A 16,920-nucleotide genomic window follows, 5' to 3' on the forward strand; every position below is an offset into this window, starting at 1 on the left:
CTCTTTTTTCATTTGGCTTCTATTCCTTTTTATCAGAACTTTGTTACAGGTTGGTCTCCATTGTCTGGATTGTTATCAAATGCTATTTGTCAATCAGGTCTCCTGTTTTTTTTTTTTTTTTTTAAATTAATTTTTACTTTTTGTTATGAAGATCACAGAGTTAAAAAGAGGATTGTATGTGAAAAGACCTATTGTGCAGGATTTATTTAATAATAAAATATATATTAAATCTAAAGAGATAATTTCCCTTTTTGTACATGTTCTCTTCCAAACTTTTTCTTTTATAGGCCTTTCCCCCTTAATTCTCCTCCTCTTTAAAAAAAAAAAAAACCTTTAAAAATTTTTTTACATATGTGTTGTTTTCTACTAACTTTCAGTGAGCAGGTGCAAAGGGAATAAGAAGCCTTCTCCTTAACAAATTAATAAAGCATGCGAAGCAAATCAATTCATTGGCCATGTCTGAACATATCTGTCTCTTCTATATATCTAATCTACCATTTCTATTCCGAAGTAGGAAATACACTTCATCAGCAGTCTTTTTAAGACACAACTGGTCACTGTATTGACTGGCTTTCTTTCAGAGTTGTTTTCCATTACATTATTCTGATTATCCTATAAATTTTCTCTTCTGGATCTGTTTATTTCATGTCTTCCTTAATTTCTTTAAATTTTTCATATGAATTTCTCATAACATTCCATGCCATTCATGTAACAGTTTATTTTTCCATTCCCCAAATGATGGACCTTGTTTCTAGTTATCGGCCCTACAGAATTGCTGCCATGACTGCTTTTGTACATGTGGGTCCTTCTTTTCTCTCGTTGGTCTCTAGGGAACATATTTGTTGCTAGGTATTGCTGAAAAAGTGGCTATGCCTTAGTGAGTTTTGCCTACTTTCATTGTTTTGGTCTTCATATTACTTGCATGATTGGTTAATAAAGAATTCTTATGTGGATTAAACCTGAAAAAAAAATCTCTACTTACATGGAGCTTTTAAAAAAGTTGATCAACATCAAGAAGTCTGAATCATTTAATTTTCATTGTGGAGTTTTAAATTCCACTCAGATGCAAAATCTTTTTCTCTATAAACCGTGAAGAAACTTGTTTTCTTTCTCTCTGTTCCTTCCTTCCTGCTCCCTTCTTTTTCTGCCATCACAAAAATCCCTAAAATTTCTTCTTGATTCAGGTGGGGACCATAGTGGGTGTGGAATCAATATAATTATTTATGGGCTTGTTTAGAGGTGGTGAAGTAATCATTTGGCTTAGTAGTCATAGATTCATATTTTGCTAAAATAAGATTGTGATATAAAGCTCTAAAGGAATAGAAATTTAAATTTTCATCTGTAGGTCTATTGAAGTTGTAAGAAAAAAAGTTTTCCTGTGTGTATTTTTTTTTTTTTAACGTTTTCCCTTCTTTAAAATTTTGTTGTTGGAGGTTTTAGGTTCATGTCTAGAATGATAAGGGAAGAAAATGTAGCAATAATAAATAAAAATCAGATACTTGTTATGATACCACCAGTACCTAATTAACCATTCTTGAGATCACAGAATTTATCCTTTGTACCTCTTCTATTCCACTTCCTACCCTTGTATCTTTGAACTGCCCCTGAGTTGCTCACTGCCAGAGTTCCACACTGGGCCCATTTCTTAAATGTCTTTTCATCTGCTTTAATACCTAGCACAGTGCTCAATATCTACTAATTCAGGATTTTTCTTATGGTTTCTCATATAGCCAGACCCCTGTTACTGCTTACTTGGATTATTAAATAGAATAACTTAACTGGTAGACTTCCCTTAGCCACTTGTTTCTCTTCATTGGACTAGCCTCAAGATAAATTTTTAAGAGTTATATTAATGAATTGCTTTTATCACAGTTATTTCTCCAATGATCCTTTCTTTATAACAGAGGGAAAAAATGTTACTTAATAGTAATTGGTACAGTGCACATGTCTAATAGCATATATAGAGTTCCAGTTGTTCCCATCTAATCTCCCCCTAAACCTTCTCCCAGAGAGGGAAATGCGTTTCCTTATCTTTTATCATCAGTAGACTTGGTCTTTATAATTTCACATTTTCCTTTTCTTTTTGTTTATTTGTTGTAGTCCTTTTCCTATGTTCTTACTTTGGTCTGTATCAGTTCATATGAATTCTGATGTATATGGTACTGTCTTTGACTTCCTTGTTGATTGGTAGAAGTTTTTTGAATTAAATATCTTAGAAACAGAGAGGCATATGTGTATTTGTTCATGTAAGTGTGTGTGTATATACATACACACACACACACATATAAATACACAGATTTGCAATGTTAATTGAAATATTTAAGGATAATAGCCATTTTCCAGTAAATAAATGGTCCAAGGAAATGCGTAAAACAATTTTCAGAAGAAGAAATGCAAATCATGAACTATTTGAAAATTTGCTCCAGATCCCAAGGATTAAGAAATGCAAGTTTAAAATGTGGCAAGGTTTCCACCTCTTACTTTGGAATTGAGAATCCCCTCTGCAATGCAGTATCAACTCCTGTCATGCATTCTCTGCTTCAGTCAAATTATACTATACATTTTCCCACAGTTATGTCCAGTTGCCCCTTTTTTGCTCATTCTATTTTTAACACTTGGAATATTCACAGTTTCTTTGTCTATCATCTTTGCCCTTTCTCTTTTAAGTCTCATTTTTCATGTTCCTGTAGCCATCTTTTGTACGCTTCTCCTTAAGCATGTTTATTTTGTATTTCAGTGATAATACTTTTATTGTATGAGCTTAATAAATAATGGAATTACCTTTTTTTGTTGTTGTTGTTATTGTGGGCTTTGATCTACCATTTTCTTATTTCAGATTTATTGAAATACATTCTCTATAACTTAGTAAAATTGAATTTTATGTATTAAATTTAAAATTGCTTTATTCATATGCTAAAGTTTTATATTTTTAAAAGATCTTTTTTATTTTTGTTTTAAATGGAATTTCATGCTGCTGACTTTTCAAGGATAATCTGTCTTTTGGGTATTTACCAGTTAATGATAAGCTTGTGAAAACTTAATGGAAGAAGCCATGGAAAATTGTGTGTTCTGGCCATAGTGACCTTTATGATGTCAATTAGAAAACAGAATAAGTTTGTTTTCAGAAAAGGAGTTTAGGATTAAAATGAGAGGATACTCTTCTTTCCAACTCATTGAATATACCTAGTGCTCCCTGTAAATCTGTCCTGCTTTAATTACACATCATTACTTCAGAAAGATTCTTTCATGTATCCCATTCTATCTTAGTGGCAATGGTATTCTTGTGAGGTTGGGGGGCTATCTGGGCTATTCCTTTCAGATTTGGGACAATTAGTTATCTTCATAAGCAAATCATCCTTTGTGTTAAAAGACTCCCTAATTTGTGCTTCAAAGAAGTAAACATAATAGTATTTAAAATGATCAGTTAGGGAGTAGTGTTTTGTGGAAACCTTGCCATAGCTCTGTACTTTATTTTTTCTTCTGGGGATCATTGAGAATCTAGAACCTGATCAAGTGGAGAATAGGCTTATTAGCAAGTTAGGCTTATCTTGCAGGCAAACAACAATTAACTAGGCTTCTGGTGATCTTAACATCTGTTCCCTCAGTACAATGACAAGTAGAGAATTCAGTTTTCTGATCTCCTTGACAGACATTTTAAACTATTTTTGTTTCCTTCTTATTCCTATTGGTGTTCTTCCAACTACTTCATGTGGAGCAGGAGTTGGATGTTCATTTGATCTTTTCTCTTATTCAGATGTTTTGATGTTTCCATAATACTGGTCAGGCTCTTGTACCAGAGTTCAGGTCATCTCAGTGGTCATTTTATGACATGCTTTGCGAATCAGAATTATGTTTCATTGAAACCATCTCACTACCCTTGCAACCTTATCCAATTTAGGACAGTTTTCAATAATTTAAGTTTAGAAGATTCTCTTTTAGAACTGCCTCAGAAGAGAGTGATCTTCACTTTCAGTTTTTCTTGGACTGACCAGCATGAGGTCAACACTTGCTGGATTCTTGTTTTCTTAGGAAATTTTTTCCATTTGGAATCTTTATGTAGTTCATAAGTCACTGGCAGCCATTTTGAGTCAGAGAGAATTTCCAAATTGAACTTTCCCCTTATAGACCAGTCTTGGTGAATCATGTTCACCTGACCAGCTGTCTTTAGACTCCAGCCGTTTCTTCACCATATTTTGTCAATAAATTTTTATGACCATTTAAAAATCAATTTCTGATGTTTTCTTCATTTATATCAGTCAGGCATATTTCTTTATTTCTGTGTATGAATTGAGAATAAATAGCTAAACATAACAGGTTCTGCAATTTTCTTTTCAGAGAATCTAGCTATTACTGTCAAAGCATTAGAATCTAATCTTTCTGGGTCAGATCATTTCATGGAAGCAATAACTATGCAGTTGGAGTCACAACAGACTTGATTAAACATCTATTATGTGTACGGCTCTGGGGATACAGAGACGAAGAGCAGTCCTTGCAAGGACTGCTCTTACAGAGTTTTATTTTCCAGTGGGGGTATACAATATATGCGACTAAAAAAGTTAGTACAGTGGCTAACACATGTTAGGTACTTTATAAATGGTGTTTTTTAGTTTGATTCAGAGCTTAAATAGAATCAAAGTAAAAAAGGAGGATCAACAAAATAATATAAGAAAATAAATAGAAAAACTTTGAGGGAGAAATCAATTGATTTGGCATGAGCAAGGAAGATGTATTGTAAAAAATTAGCTTCTGAAGAGCTTTGAAGGAAGACACTTTTTTTTTTTTTGCATGCAGAGAGCTTGAAGAAGGCTTGCTTTTTAAGCCTCTGTGCAGATCAGTACAGGTGAGAAAGAATAGAAAGAGTTAAAATAGAAAACTGATTTAGTTTAGATTCCAAGTTTGCTTGAAATATAAAGTTTGTGAGGGGATATATTGTATGACATGTACAAAGATCACATTTAGCTGTACATCTATACCCATATTGTACTTCATCTATTGCATAAAGTAAACTGGAGATGTAATTTGGAGCAGTATTATGGAAAGCCTTAAATGTTTATCCTCTATAGTGGGGAATCATTGAAGTTTTTTTGGGTTCAAAACAAGACCACATGGTCTTACTGTGGCAAATGATCACAGAAATAGTGTGAAGGGTGGACAAAGAGACTCAATTAGGTGGATGTTATCTTAATTCTTGAGATAAACTATAAAGACTTGAATCTAGAGTTGGAGGAATGGGAGTAGAAAGGAGGATTAGATTTGAGAAATCTTGCAGAAATTGAACCAAAAGGACTTGGCAAGGAAAAATTTCCCTTTGAGATTTTGAGACTTGGTGACTGAGAGGCTATTGGTGCTGTCATTCAAAGTAGGAAAGTCAAGAGAGGTGTGGGGAGTGAAAAAATAGTTTGTACATATAAGTTTGAGATGCCAAGAAGACATCCAAAAGGAAACAGTTGTCAGGTAATTGCATATGCTAAAGAAGCTCTGAGGTGGATAATTTCAAGTCATCTCCATGTCTCCTAATGCTTCAGTCCCATGGTCTTATCAATGAGTATACCATCAAACTCATCTGTACTCTTTCAAAGCATGTGATTCTTGAGCAGGCTTTCTATAACTTCTCTATTGAGGGTTGTACTAGTATACATTGATGGCTATTTCCTCCACATTTCATGATTATCAGAACATCATTGACTTGGTCTGTCATCTGTTCCTCTATCCAATTCCTTCCCTATCCTTCCCTCTCCATCTCCAGCTGTAAATGTGCATTTACAGATGTGCCTAACCCTCCCTCATAACTAGCTTCCCTTTCCAGCTGTACATTTTTACATATGTTTGAAACTATTTCTTGTTGCAGTAGTCATTGCTAAATATGTATGTAGCCTGTGAACTATCTTCATCATGAGTTTCTCCATCTCCTTGTATCACACCCACAGTTTGATTGTTTGGAGTTAGTAGGCAGCCATATATTATCAGAAGAATAACCACATATTTGAAGTTAGTAATTATCCAGATAAAGTGAAAAAGAGAAAGGGGCAAGAGGAGATCAAGGAGTATTCAGATTGAAAAAAAAATCAGGAGAATTTCTTCGCTTCCAAGGGAAGAGAGAATATATCAACAGCAATGGTAATATTAGTAACTAGCATTTGTATAGTACTTGAAGCTTTCCAAGGCACTTTATATGTATTATATTGTTTGATGGTCCAGAGGAGGGAATCTTGCTCATAATGCCCTATGCTGCAGAAAGGTCCACGGACAATTAGAACTGAGAAGGGAATATTAGGGGGTTCAGGCATTGTTTAATGCAGAACAGGAAGCAAGATCCCTTCTGGTAAACCAAGATGAGTCTTGCTTTACTTAGAATTTGAGGCTGAGGCCTATTAAAATAGGTATAGGATGCCTGCTGTATCCTGGATTTGAAGTGATCACTTGAGCCACGTTATGTGAGCCTAGTATAGGCATGGGTGTGTGAACTTTCTTTTCATAGGCCCACTTGATGTGCTCTGTCCCAGAAGTCAGGGACATATTTTAGCCCTGTAATCTAAATTTATCTGTAGAATCACTCAGAATATCAGTATGTTTGGGTCCCTCTCACTTAATAAAAACTGGTTGCCTACCCTTAGATAGTGTTCTCTAAGCATATCAAATTTCATAATAATCCTACATATCCATTTCTCAATGCGGTATGCTTCATTTGTTTCACTCTTAATATCTGCTTTTCCAGTCTATGCTTTTCTTTTTTTATGGGGAGTAGAGAGAAGTTTACTTTTCTTTTACATTGGTTTGGTTGGTGTTTATGAAATTGGAAAGAAAAGTTTGGCTTATGTGGAGGACTTTCATAGGAATCAAGGCTTGCAGCTACATTAGTTTTGATACCTTCTCTTTCAGGACTATATTTCGAAGCTTTATAGATTGAGCTCTTTAAGAGGTGAAGGAGGTCATGTTTATGTTAAGATTTTATGTATTCCATTTGTTCTATTTATTGCATGATAATAGGGAGTAGAACGATGATATGAATATTCCTGCTTTTTTCAGGCTTGAGTGCTCTCTTTATATGATTATTTGATTAAATATTTTGAAAATTAATCAAACTCTAGGAATGATCTTTTAGTTGTACGTGATATTAGGAGTTCTGCTTTTGGGGTTGGAATTGAGATGATGGTGAAAGTTTGCTGGGCATGTTCAGGGTGGGGGAGGGACACAAGGGTGAAGCATCTCCGAGATATGAATGAGTTGGCTATCAGACCTTAGGAATCAGGGCTAAACAGATTGGGAAAGGGAATAATGGTATCATTCCAGGAAAATTAATAGTGGGGAAAGACTGGACCAAAGGTTGGCTACATTTTCATTTTTATAGACCAGGCAACCTATTTGTGCTTTTAGAATTCCTATGTTAGAAAGCTCAAGAATTTTAATGTTACAAATAGAACATTTCTTGGGAAGAGAGGGATAGGACCTAATAGCATGGCGTGGGCATTGGGTAGAAAAGGAGAGGAAATAGGATGGGAGTCACTTGGAATGATAAGACCATTTTTGACTCTTTGACTACTAGAGTCAATGATAGAAATTTTTTTTTCCTAGTTAAATGCATATACATCTTTCACATTTGGCCCAAACTCAATTTTGTGTGCTGTGCTTGTTTCTGTATTGTCCATTAATTGGATTGTAAAATATACAAGGACCGGACCATTTCCCTTTTTTTTTTTTTTTTTTTTTAAATTTTATTTGTTTTATTTATTTATTTTTTTATATTAATGCTTAGTATAGTAGGGTGGACAATGGGTGCCCAATAAATATTAATTGATGATAATTAGTGAAGCTGAAGCTATTTTTTAAACAGGGCCCAAGGGATGCAGACAGTGATGAAAACGACAAAGGTGAAAAGAAGAACAAGGGTACATTTGATGGAGATAAGCTAGGAGATTTGAAGGAGGAGGGTGATGTGATTGACAAGACCAATGGTTTACCAGTACAGAATGGGATTGATGCAGACGTCAAAGATTTTAGGTTCGTATTTTTTTTTTTTACACTTCTGATTTTGAATGGGGGTTGTGGGTTTTTCCTTGTTTATTTTTGGAAAGTAGCATTCCATAGAGTTGTGTCTCTCTAGCATAGGCCATGCTTCATAAGATCAGAAAGTGTGAATATTCGTAAATCATCAGGTAGAGCTTAGTTTTCTAAGAGTTGGTGGGGCATATAATATAGTGCTTTGTACTTTTCATTATTTGAGTGGATCCTGATGAGTAGGTATTCCCATTTTACAGATGAGGAAACTGAGACAGGTTAAGTGATTGGCCCTGGTCAAATAATGATTCCCTTCCATCCTATTTGTAGTCTTAGCCCTGCAAGAATAGAAAATGAGCATAATGATAGTATTTGCAGTAGTTTCTGTTCCCCTCCCTCCCTTTTCCTCCATTCCCACCCCAACTCCCCACCTCCTCCAATACATTCAACTCATTTATTCATGTGTGAGTTTTTAAATCGCAGGTTGGCTTCTTCTTGACCTCCAGCACACTTCTGGGCTGCCTTCCCCTTTTGTCATTGGGAATTTAAGTTTTAAAACATTTAATGTTGACCTACACTGATGACATTTGTTGTTAAAAGACTACTAATGGTCTATCCATCTCAACCATATAGCATACCACATCTAATCTATATAGCTCATATTTAAAAATCAAATTGTTCTTTCATTTGAAGAAATTAATACCACAGAATTCATGCAAATCAGATCCTGGGTTCCCTTTCCTTCCAGTATAATTTCATGTAACATGTACCCGTGGCAATGTTTTTTGAGGGGAAAGACATGGCCTGTTCCCCTGAGAAATGGAACTCTTTTCATTAGTTGCAGGATTTCTGTTGGTGATGGTGGGACGGTATTGTTGGATATTCAGATTCAAACCCCTCCCACCTGCTGGCTTTGAAATCACATTCTTCTATGTTTCAAATGTGTTTGGCACATCTCACACATTTCTTTTGCATCTTTGTAGCATACTGTAAAATGGAAAGGATTCTCTGAATGTTCTATATTATCATAACTTAGGGAGGGTGATTTCTCCTAAGCCAGCAGTATACTTCTGAATTTACCTGTTGTTTCTTGTCAAAAGAGCATTTGTGAATTATGGTCAGGTAACATCTACAAAGGTCTTTATTTGGGGTTTTCATATGAAACAAAAAAATTCTCCATCAAAACCAAAGAAACTTAGTTCTAAATATATATTTTTTTAATGTTACCAGCTTTGCATATGTAAAATGTTTTCTTGGAAGCTATGAGTTATACTCTCCCATTTTGTAAAGTGAGCGGAGCTTGATAGTAATTATGTTTTTTCAGGTGAAAAGTTATTTCAGAGGATGATTTGCATGTGTTTATAAACCCCAGAAGTAATCTGTGGTTCTCCCAAACCACTGTGGCAAAGACGTTCCACCACAAATTCTGGCGGTTGCTAATGTTAACTACTATTGATGATTAAAGATGTCAGGGACGTTGTCCTTAGCTTTCGTTGTTTTGGTATTCCCCCTCAAAATAAGGTTTAATGCCCTTTACTTTTTCTGTTTAGCCGTACCCCTGGTAATTGCCAGAACTCTGCTAATGAAGTGGATCTTCTGGGTCCAAACCAGAATGGTTCTGAGGGCTTAGCCCAGCTGACCAGCACTAATGGTGCCAAGCCTGTGGAGGATTTCTCCAACATGGAGTCCCAGAGTGTCCCCTTGGACCCCATGGAGCATGTTGGCATGGAGCCTCTCCAGTTTGATTATTCAGGCACGCAGGTACCTGTGGACTCAGGAGCAGCAACTGTGGGACTCTTTGACTACAATTCTCAACAACAGGTACTGTGTGTGTCTCTGTCACCCTCTTCCCAGTCTCTTCAGTAAGCACATTATGGGGTCTGACCCAGACCTGTGATTTCATTGGTGTGGTATTTTTCAGTATGGAAACTTCCTCCGCCAATGCAGATCAGCGCTTCCTCAGTAATGTCGAGTCTTAGAGAGCTGCTTGGGGGCACTGTGAAGTTCAGTGACTTGGGCAGGATCACACAGCCAGGAGGTGCCAGAGTCCTCTGTCCCCCGGGCCTCTGCTTAACTTAGGGTTGGGTGTTTGTAACATGTAGGACTGTCACTGTCACTGTTCTCCCACTGTTAATTGTTTTAGTAGCAAACTCTCTGTTATCAGACATAGTCAGGAGAGGAATTTTCTGGTTGGTAAAAAGCTGTTATTAAGAATATGGATTACTCAATTTCCTAAAAATTAGAACATACATTTTTACTATAAACCAGTTAGAATTTTCATAACTGCATAGGAGTGCAGTGTGTGTCAAGTAGTTTTTTAAGCTTAATTTAAAAGGTTGGATGTGAGGAAATTAGTTATTTTAGCCACATAAACTGTTTAAATTGGTAAAGGTTTTAACTTCTTCAGAGTGAGATTGTTGGGACATTGAAGTATCGAAGTGAAAGCCAGTGAGATTGTGGATTCTTTTCAAATAATATTTCTGAACTTGTCAGAAGACTTGACATGTAGTATTAAATAATAATTTCAGATTAGAGACTTGCCAGACAATATTTAGTTATCCTGTTGGGATCCTCTTGGCTTTGGAGGAGAAAAAGAGAATATTTTCAGAATTTTTACAGTAGTTCTTAGAATGACTACAAAGTTCTTAAATTACAGCTTTGCCTTATTTATTAATAATTTTTAAAAGTACAACAAACCACTGCCTTTCTTGCTTTAAAATGAAGGCAAGTTAGAATCACTTATGAGATTCCAGAAGCATGTTTTATAGTAACATAATTGTCATGATGTAGAGTTTTTATAACCACACATTAGGGGAAGGAAAGGTTTCCAGAAAAACTTCAGGGTTAGGAAGGTATGGATTTCTAGATAAGGTTTATGGCTAGGAATCCTGGCTCTATCTGGGGACTGTTTTTATTTTTAAAACACAAACTTAATATAAATCATGGTTTAGTAAAAATGTATTCTTGATTGATAGAATGCCAGATAATAGAGAGTTTACTATATATTTGTTAGGAAAAAACACAACAAAACTCCTTAGTCAGTGTAGATATTTTGTTCTTTCAGTGCTGGTACTATGAATTTAGACTTTTTTTTTTTTTAAATCTGGAGAGATGAATCCAAATAGTTGTCCATCTTATTTCCTTATTCAGATATTATAACTGGATGCCCACTCTGTATGCACTCACATTCCTGGTTGTTAAAATAAAGGTCATGGGAAATTTCTTCTTAGAAGACAATGACATTTTAGACTGATGTTTTGTTCATTCGTTGCTCCTCGTGTCCATCTACCCCATCTAATATGTGGCTCTCTGTCTGCCTTTCTTTCTTGTCATACTGTACCCCCTGCTAGGGGATCTTGACTTTTCTTTTAGGTACAGATACTGAAGAACATAGAATTCCTTGTTTTCATTCATTCCCCTTTTCCTATTGATTTATTTCAATAGCAGTATACTTTTATACTAGTCATTTTGAATGATGATAATGAAGGGAAGTACAGGAATACAGTATAATTTCTGTGTTTATTCTAGTTTTTTTTTTCAATTGGGAAAATAGGTTTTATTGATCATTTGGTCTAGAGTCCTTTCAGCTACCCAAGGGATTAAGTAAATTTTTAAACTTTGAGAAAAAACTCCTTTCTCTCAAATTCTGCTCTTCCAATTCTTCTTTGGCTCTTCCTGACTACTATAAGAACTTGAGTTCTCTTTTCCTAGTTATATTAGAAGAATGTGTCTTTGAGTCTTAAAACATCTGCTCAACTAGAAACCTGCTTTCTTAACTATTCTAACCCTCCTTAACTTCTTGCTGGATTTTCCTTTTTTTTGGGGGGGGGGGAGGGATTGTAAAAGTCAGTTCTTGAGTACCTAAAGCGTATTTAATCCATATATGTATGTATCTATCTGTGCACATGTCAACTTAAACTTATACATGTTTGCTTTCATGATGTCATGTATTTTGGTACATAATGTATGGTATTTTGTTTTCTCTCGGTTTTACTTGAAAGTCCTTTAGCTCCTGAGATATGAAGATTTTAGGCATAAAAGGGATCATTTTAAGATTTTTAGCTATGTAATATCTCTGAAGGGTCTCATTTCCCTTGTTGCATTCAGTAGATTGGAATGAATTTGATAGTGTCATGTCCAGAACAATTATATCATAGTCCCTATATAATATTCCCTTTAGCCTCCTCTTGCCTTAATTCCTTTGTAAAATCATAAAGTAGCAAGAAAAGAGTTTGATGTCTTTTCAGTGATGGATATTATTTCTGTTGTGTTTTCATTAATTTTTCCTAATCCCCTACCTGTTGACATTGTTATTTGTTGTTCTTTTTGCTTTTATTCATACATAATTAATAAAATAAACGATTTAAATATCACTTGGAATACCATCTTCCTCTCATCCTCAAATGCCATGATGTTTTTGTTAATATCCAATACCAATCAAGTGAAATACTACAATTTTGATTGCCTGCATACATGGATTAGTTTTTAAAGTTTATTTTATTTTTAGATCTACATTCTGTCATTCATTTTTTAAAAATTCCTTTTCATGTCCTCTGATTCATCTTCTCTTCATTTGGGCGCCACCTCCTCATGCCCACCCCTACCTTGAGAAAATTAAAAAAAACCAAACAAACAAAAAAAGAAAAACAGAACTTCTGTTATGAGTATATATAATCAAGCAAATCAGTTTCCCACATTGGCCACATCTAAAAAATATACTCTTGAGTTTGTCATCCCTCTATCAGGAGGTGAGTAATATTTCATCTTCAATTCCCTGGAATTGTGGTTAGTCATTGTGTCAATCAAGGTTCCTACGTCTTTCAGAGTTGTCTCTACACTATTACTGTTATTGTATATATTGTTTTCTTGGTTCTGTTAATTTCACTCTGCATTATTTCATAAAAGTCTTCTCAGGTTTCTCTGAAAGCATTCTCCATTTTTTTAAAACAACAAAATAGTATTCCTTCACATTTATATGTCATATCTTGATTTGCCATTCCCCAATTGATGGACACTCCCTTAGTTTACAGTTCTTTGTTACACAATAAAAAATGTAAATATTTTGTATATATGGGTCCTTTTCCTCTTTCTTTTACCTCTTTGAGACTAAAAACAGTAGTGCTGGGGATTAGCTTGATTTTTTTTTTTTTTTTTTAAAGTCTTAGTGATGGTGTACTTGTATCATGGTAATAGATATATGCCAACCTACTTTGGTCCCTTCCAATTCTAAAATTCTATATTTAGATTCCACAGAATATATAGGACAACAAGAGGAGTTAGACCTCTTAGACTTTGTCCTAAAGGGAGTTGATTTCCACCTTGGATGAAATTTTAAGTGTCCTGATTCATTAAGCTACATACTAAATTTTCTTTTGTGGCGTCCCATGCTCTAGTATTTATTTTAATCATTGTATTTAGACCTCCGGAATCAGATTTTCTTGGTTCCTTTTGAGACATTTATACTTTAACTGATTTAGCCATTTATTGCCCCATTTGAAAGTTTACTTTAACTTTTTATTTATTTACTGTTTCCTTCGTCCTGAGGGAGAAATAACTACTTTTTAGGAGCTTACAGTCTTTTAGTGAAATGTTTATTATCATGTGAGATTTTTTTAAATGGTAAATAGAAGCATGTTTTTAGTGTCCTGAGAGTGAAATCAACAAATGATATGAGTTCAGATGAGGAGGAGATGATAAATTTGGGAAAGATTAGACAACATGTTGTCATGAAAAAGTATGAGGTTGAGTTTAGAATCTTAATAGGTGTTTTACATTAGTGGAAGAAGAGAGATAGAACAAGTCTGGGATAACAAGCCCTATTATCAGGTTTATCAAGGTTGTAAGCCTTCAACTAGATCTTGAAGGATGACTAGGTGGAGGGCAAATATGAATATTTGATATATGAAATAGTAGAAGAACATCAAACATTTTACAGGCAGACTAAAGATGTTGGATTGGGTTCTAGCCCAGTAAATCTGCTATTTGGAATGTGGGATGCATTTTCCCATTGAAACAATATTATTCATGGTGCTTAGGGTCCCACTCTAGGGCCCCAAAGCCTAATCATCAGGTATTTATGTACTGGACCATCTCTGACAATCTCAAAAAATGCTTTTGAAACTGATAGGTTGGTTGGGAATGATACTTAAATTCATAGTGGGATTAGGGATTCATTTCTTATCTTTATATGATGTTGAGATGGTAGCAGGCTCCTTGGTTGAAGAACAGGATTGGAGTGATGGTGGGAAGATGAAATGGGGCAAGCTAGTGATGGGATGAGGGCAAGAACAGTCAACAAGTGGTTATGGGACTAACCAATCTTCTTTTTCTTTCTCCAAACTACTTCAGTACTGCTACCTTTCTCTGTTGTAGAGAGTGGTGTGAGAAGTCACAGCTGGTTCAGGGAAGGGAATTGAACCCAAATAGTACCTTGTGAAAGGGAGAAGGAATAAGGAAGAACGGCATAGTGGTTCTCATTTAGATTGAGGATTCCCTGTTTAATTCCAATCATTTATATGCTAATTTCAAATAAGGAAACATTAATGAAGGCTGGAATATGCAAGAAAAATTTAATGGAAGAGCTACTATTTATGATGTACTTATAACATGTAGGCCCAGTTTGTACTGCTAGAAGATTTGGGATGAAGTAACCTTCATTTAACATTTAAATAATATATTCATTCTGATAGGAATATAAAGCCAGTGTCCCCTGCCCCTGGAGCTTAAACTATTTTTGAGACAAAAAATGTTCACGAGTCAGTATATAATATAGACTGTGAATGTGTCTCCATTGAGTTGGGAGAAGGTGCTAAGAAAGTAGAGACAGAATTCTGGTTCTTGAGAGTGTGGGAGGTCTAAGACAAAAACCTAAGCTGAAGAGAGAGCATGTGACTGGATAGCTGGACTGAGATCTGCTTTTGTAGGGCCTTACCAGGACGACAAGTTTAGATTTGATGTAGGTGATTTGTGACAAGAGGAAACCAGCCTTCCTGGGATAGTAACCTTCAAGGTGAAGGATGTGATAGCCTCGCAAAGTCTCTCTCTTCCTCATTTGTGGATTTCTATGTGGGCTGCTATTTGTCTGTTTGCATGCTTACTGAGTTTGCCATTTGTTTCTAACATTTACTGTCAATGGCTGCTGTGAAATTTGTCTAAATTTTTTAAGTAGGATAACTTTACTTAAAATGTTGTGACCTGCTTGGTCGTTAATTCAGAAAACTAGTTCTCTAGAATTTTGACTTAGTAATGATCATTGTTTTTTGTATCATGTTGTTCATCTTGGCTGCTTGCTCAGTGAGCATGCAATGTGTGCTAAGATTAATATGGGGAAAAGGTAGTTTTTCCTCATTCTGATACAAATTCAATGTCAATCGTGGTATATGAAGTTAGATTCAAGCTTTATCAATAATGGGAGCCATTCTTCTAGTCATTCTGATTATGCGCTAAAAGCTTCTTAATTCTGTTCCCAGTTTGGAGTAGAAGAATATTTTGACTTTCTAGTGATGATTTCAGTAATGGTTTAATGGAACTTTCCCTCTAAAACTCATCTTCTGGAAGTTCCTATAACATCAGTGGATGTGAATATTATTTTTCACCAATATTGTGCATTGACTTTTAAAATGTATGTAAAAGATTTTTTGGTAGAACTGATTTTATGAAGTAGCTATAGAATTACACAATTATATCTATCTGCCATCCATTATTTTATATTATTAAATATATTTCTTTTTTCTATGTAACAACCGAAACTCAAGTTGAAATTTCACATCCTTGCAAGAGAGCATTTTTTCTTTGTATTTAATTTAAAATTTTATTTAACTTTAAAATAGTCTAATGGAAGTTTTTTTTTTTTTAAGTAGGAGGAATATTATGCTAAACATAAAAGATTTAGAAATTAAATTGTTAAAAACAATGATTGTACTCTTAGATGTTTCTCTTATGTAGCTACCCATTCTTTTTAAACCTCAGGATGAAATAAATGTCAAAAGAATGCCACTTTGCATTTTAAACTTGGCAGCATGACATGTATGTAGGTAGTAGACACAACTGAGATGGTCCTCTAACCTGGGGAAAATGGTAATAATTTGGCAAGCTGCTCAAAAGTTTTCTTCTATGGGATGTTGAGTAGTTGACTACTTCAGGTGTATATAAAGCATCTTTGTAAGCCAAAAAACCTTTCCCCTCACCCCCCCCCCCCAACATAATTTGATGTTAGAAAAATTCATAGAAACTTCTCAAAAATGCAGCTTCATAATGCTTGTCATTTCTGTGGTGACTTTGGCTTTTCCAAGTATTTTTATTTCCTTGATCTTTTTCTTTCCAGAGAAATTTATGGGGTAAAAAGGGAAATCAGTAGTGTAATCTGTTATTGGTTGATTCTATTTTTCTACCAGTCAGCTCTTTTCATAGATCCCAATTGTAGAAGCAGAAAACTATTTCCAATTATTTTTCACTGAGCAATTGTATTCTGAACTGTAGAATTATATTATGCACAGCTTAAAATCTTTTTTTTTTTTTTTTTGCTTTTTAAAGAAAAAAAAAAGATTCTTTTTTTGGGGGGAGGGGAATGATCACTATAATCTTACAGTGTGTTCCTGAGTACCACAAGTTAGTCCCTTTTGTAGAATGATGGCACTCTATTATTAAAGACAACTGCCTTTGAAGAGAAGGTGTCTGTACCAAGTGGTTCCCCAGTCACCTTATACCTTAGCACTTAGCCTTCTGTGAATGAGGAACTGGGTACCATTTTGAAAAGGTCACAGCTTTAGAGAATGGTTTTCTAGCCACTTGGGCTTTAAATACAGTTAAGGAGCTTACTTGAAAAATGAACTAAATAGAAATGTCTATACTTTGTTTCCAAAATCTGTGTAAATAGAATTTTTAAAAAAGTATTTGTACTTAGTGCTGGTATAGTAAAAGCTATCA

General features: G+C 34.9%; 1 protein-coding gene across 12 annotated transcripts in view; it reads left to right on the top strand.

The window, feature by feature from the left end:
* Positions 1 to 16,920, top strand: part of PUM1 (pumilio RNA binding family member 1) — a 175,256-nt gene that overhangs the window by 91,692 nt on the left and 66,644 nt on the right. For 9 of the 12 annotated variants that reach the window (XM_051987982.1, XM_051987984.1, XM_051987983.1 and 6 more), the window contains 2 exons: positions 7,832 to 7,998; positions 9,546 to 9,816. The exons of the other annotated variants lie outside the window; for them this stretch is intronic. In XM_051987982.1, coding sequence (XP_051843942.1) covers positions 7,832 to 7,998; positions 9,546 to 9,816 — 438 coding nt within the window. The remainder of the gene's footprint in view (positions 1 to 7,831; positions 7,999 to 9,545; positions 9,817 to 16,920) is intronic. 12 annotated transcript variants of the gene reach the window in all.

Source organism: Antechinus flavipes, chromosome 3 (assembly GCF_016432865.1).
Source record: "Antechinus flavipes isolate AdamAnt ecotype Samford, QLD, Australia chromosome 3, AdamAnt_v2, whole genome shotgun sequence".
NCBI classification, from domain to species: domain Eukaryota; kingdom Metazoa; phylum Chordata; class Mammalia; order Dasyuromorphia; family Dasyuridae; genus Antechinus; species Antechinus flavipes.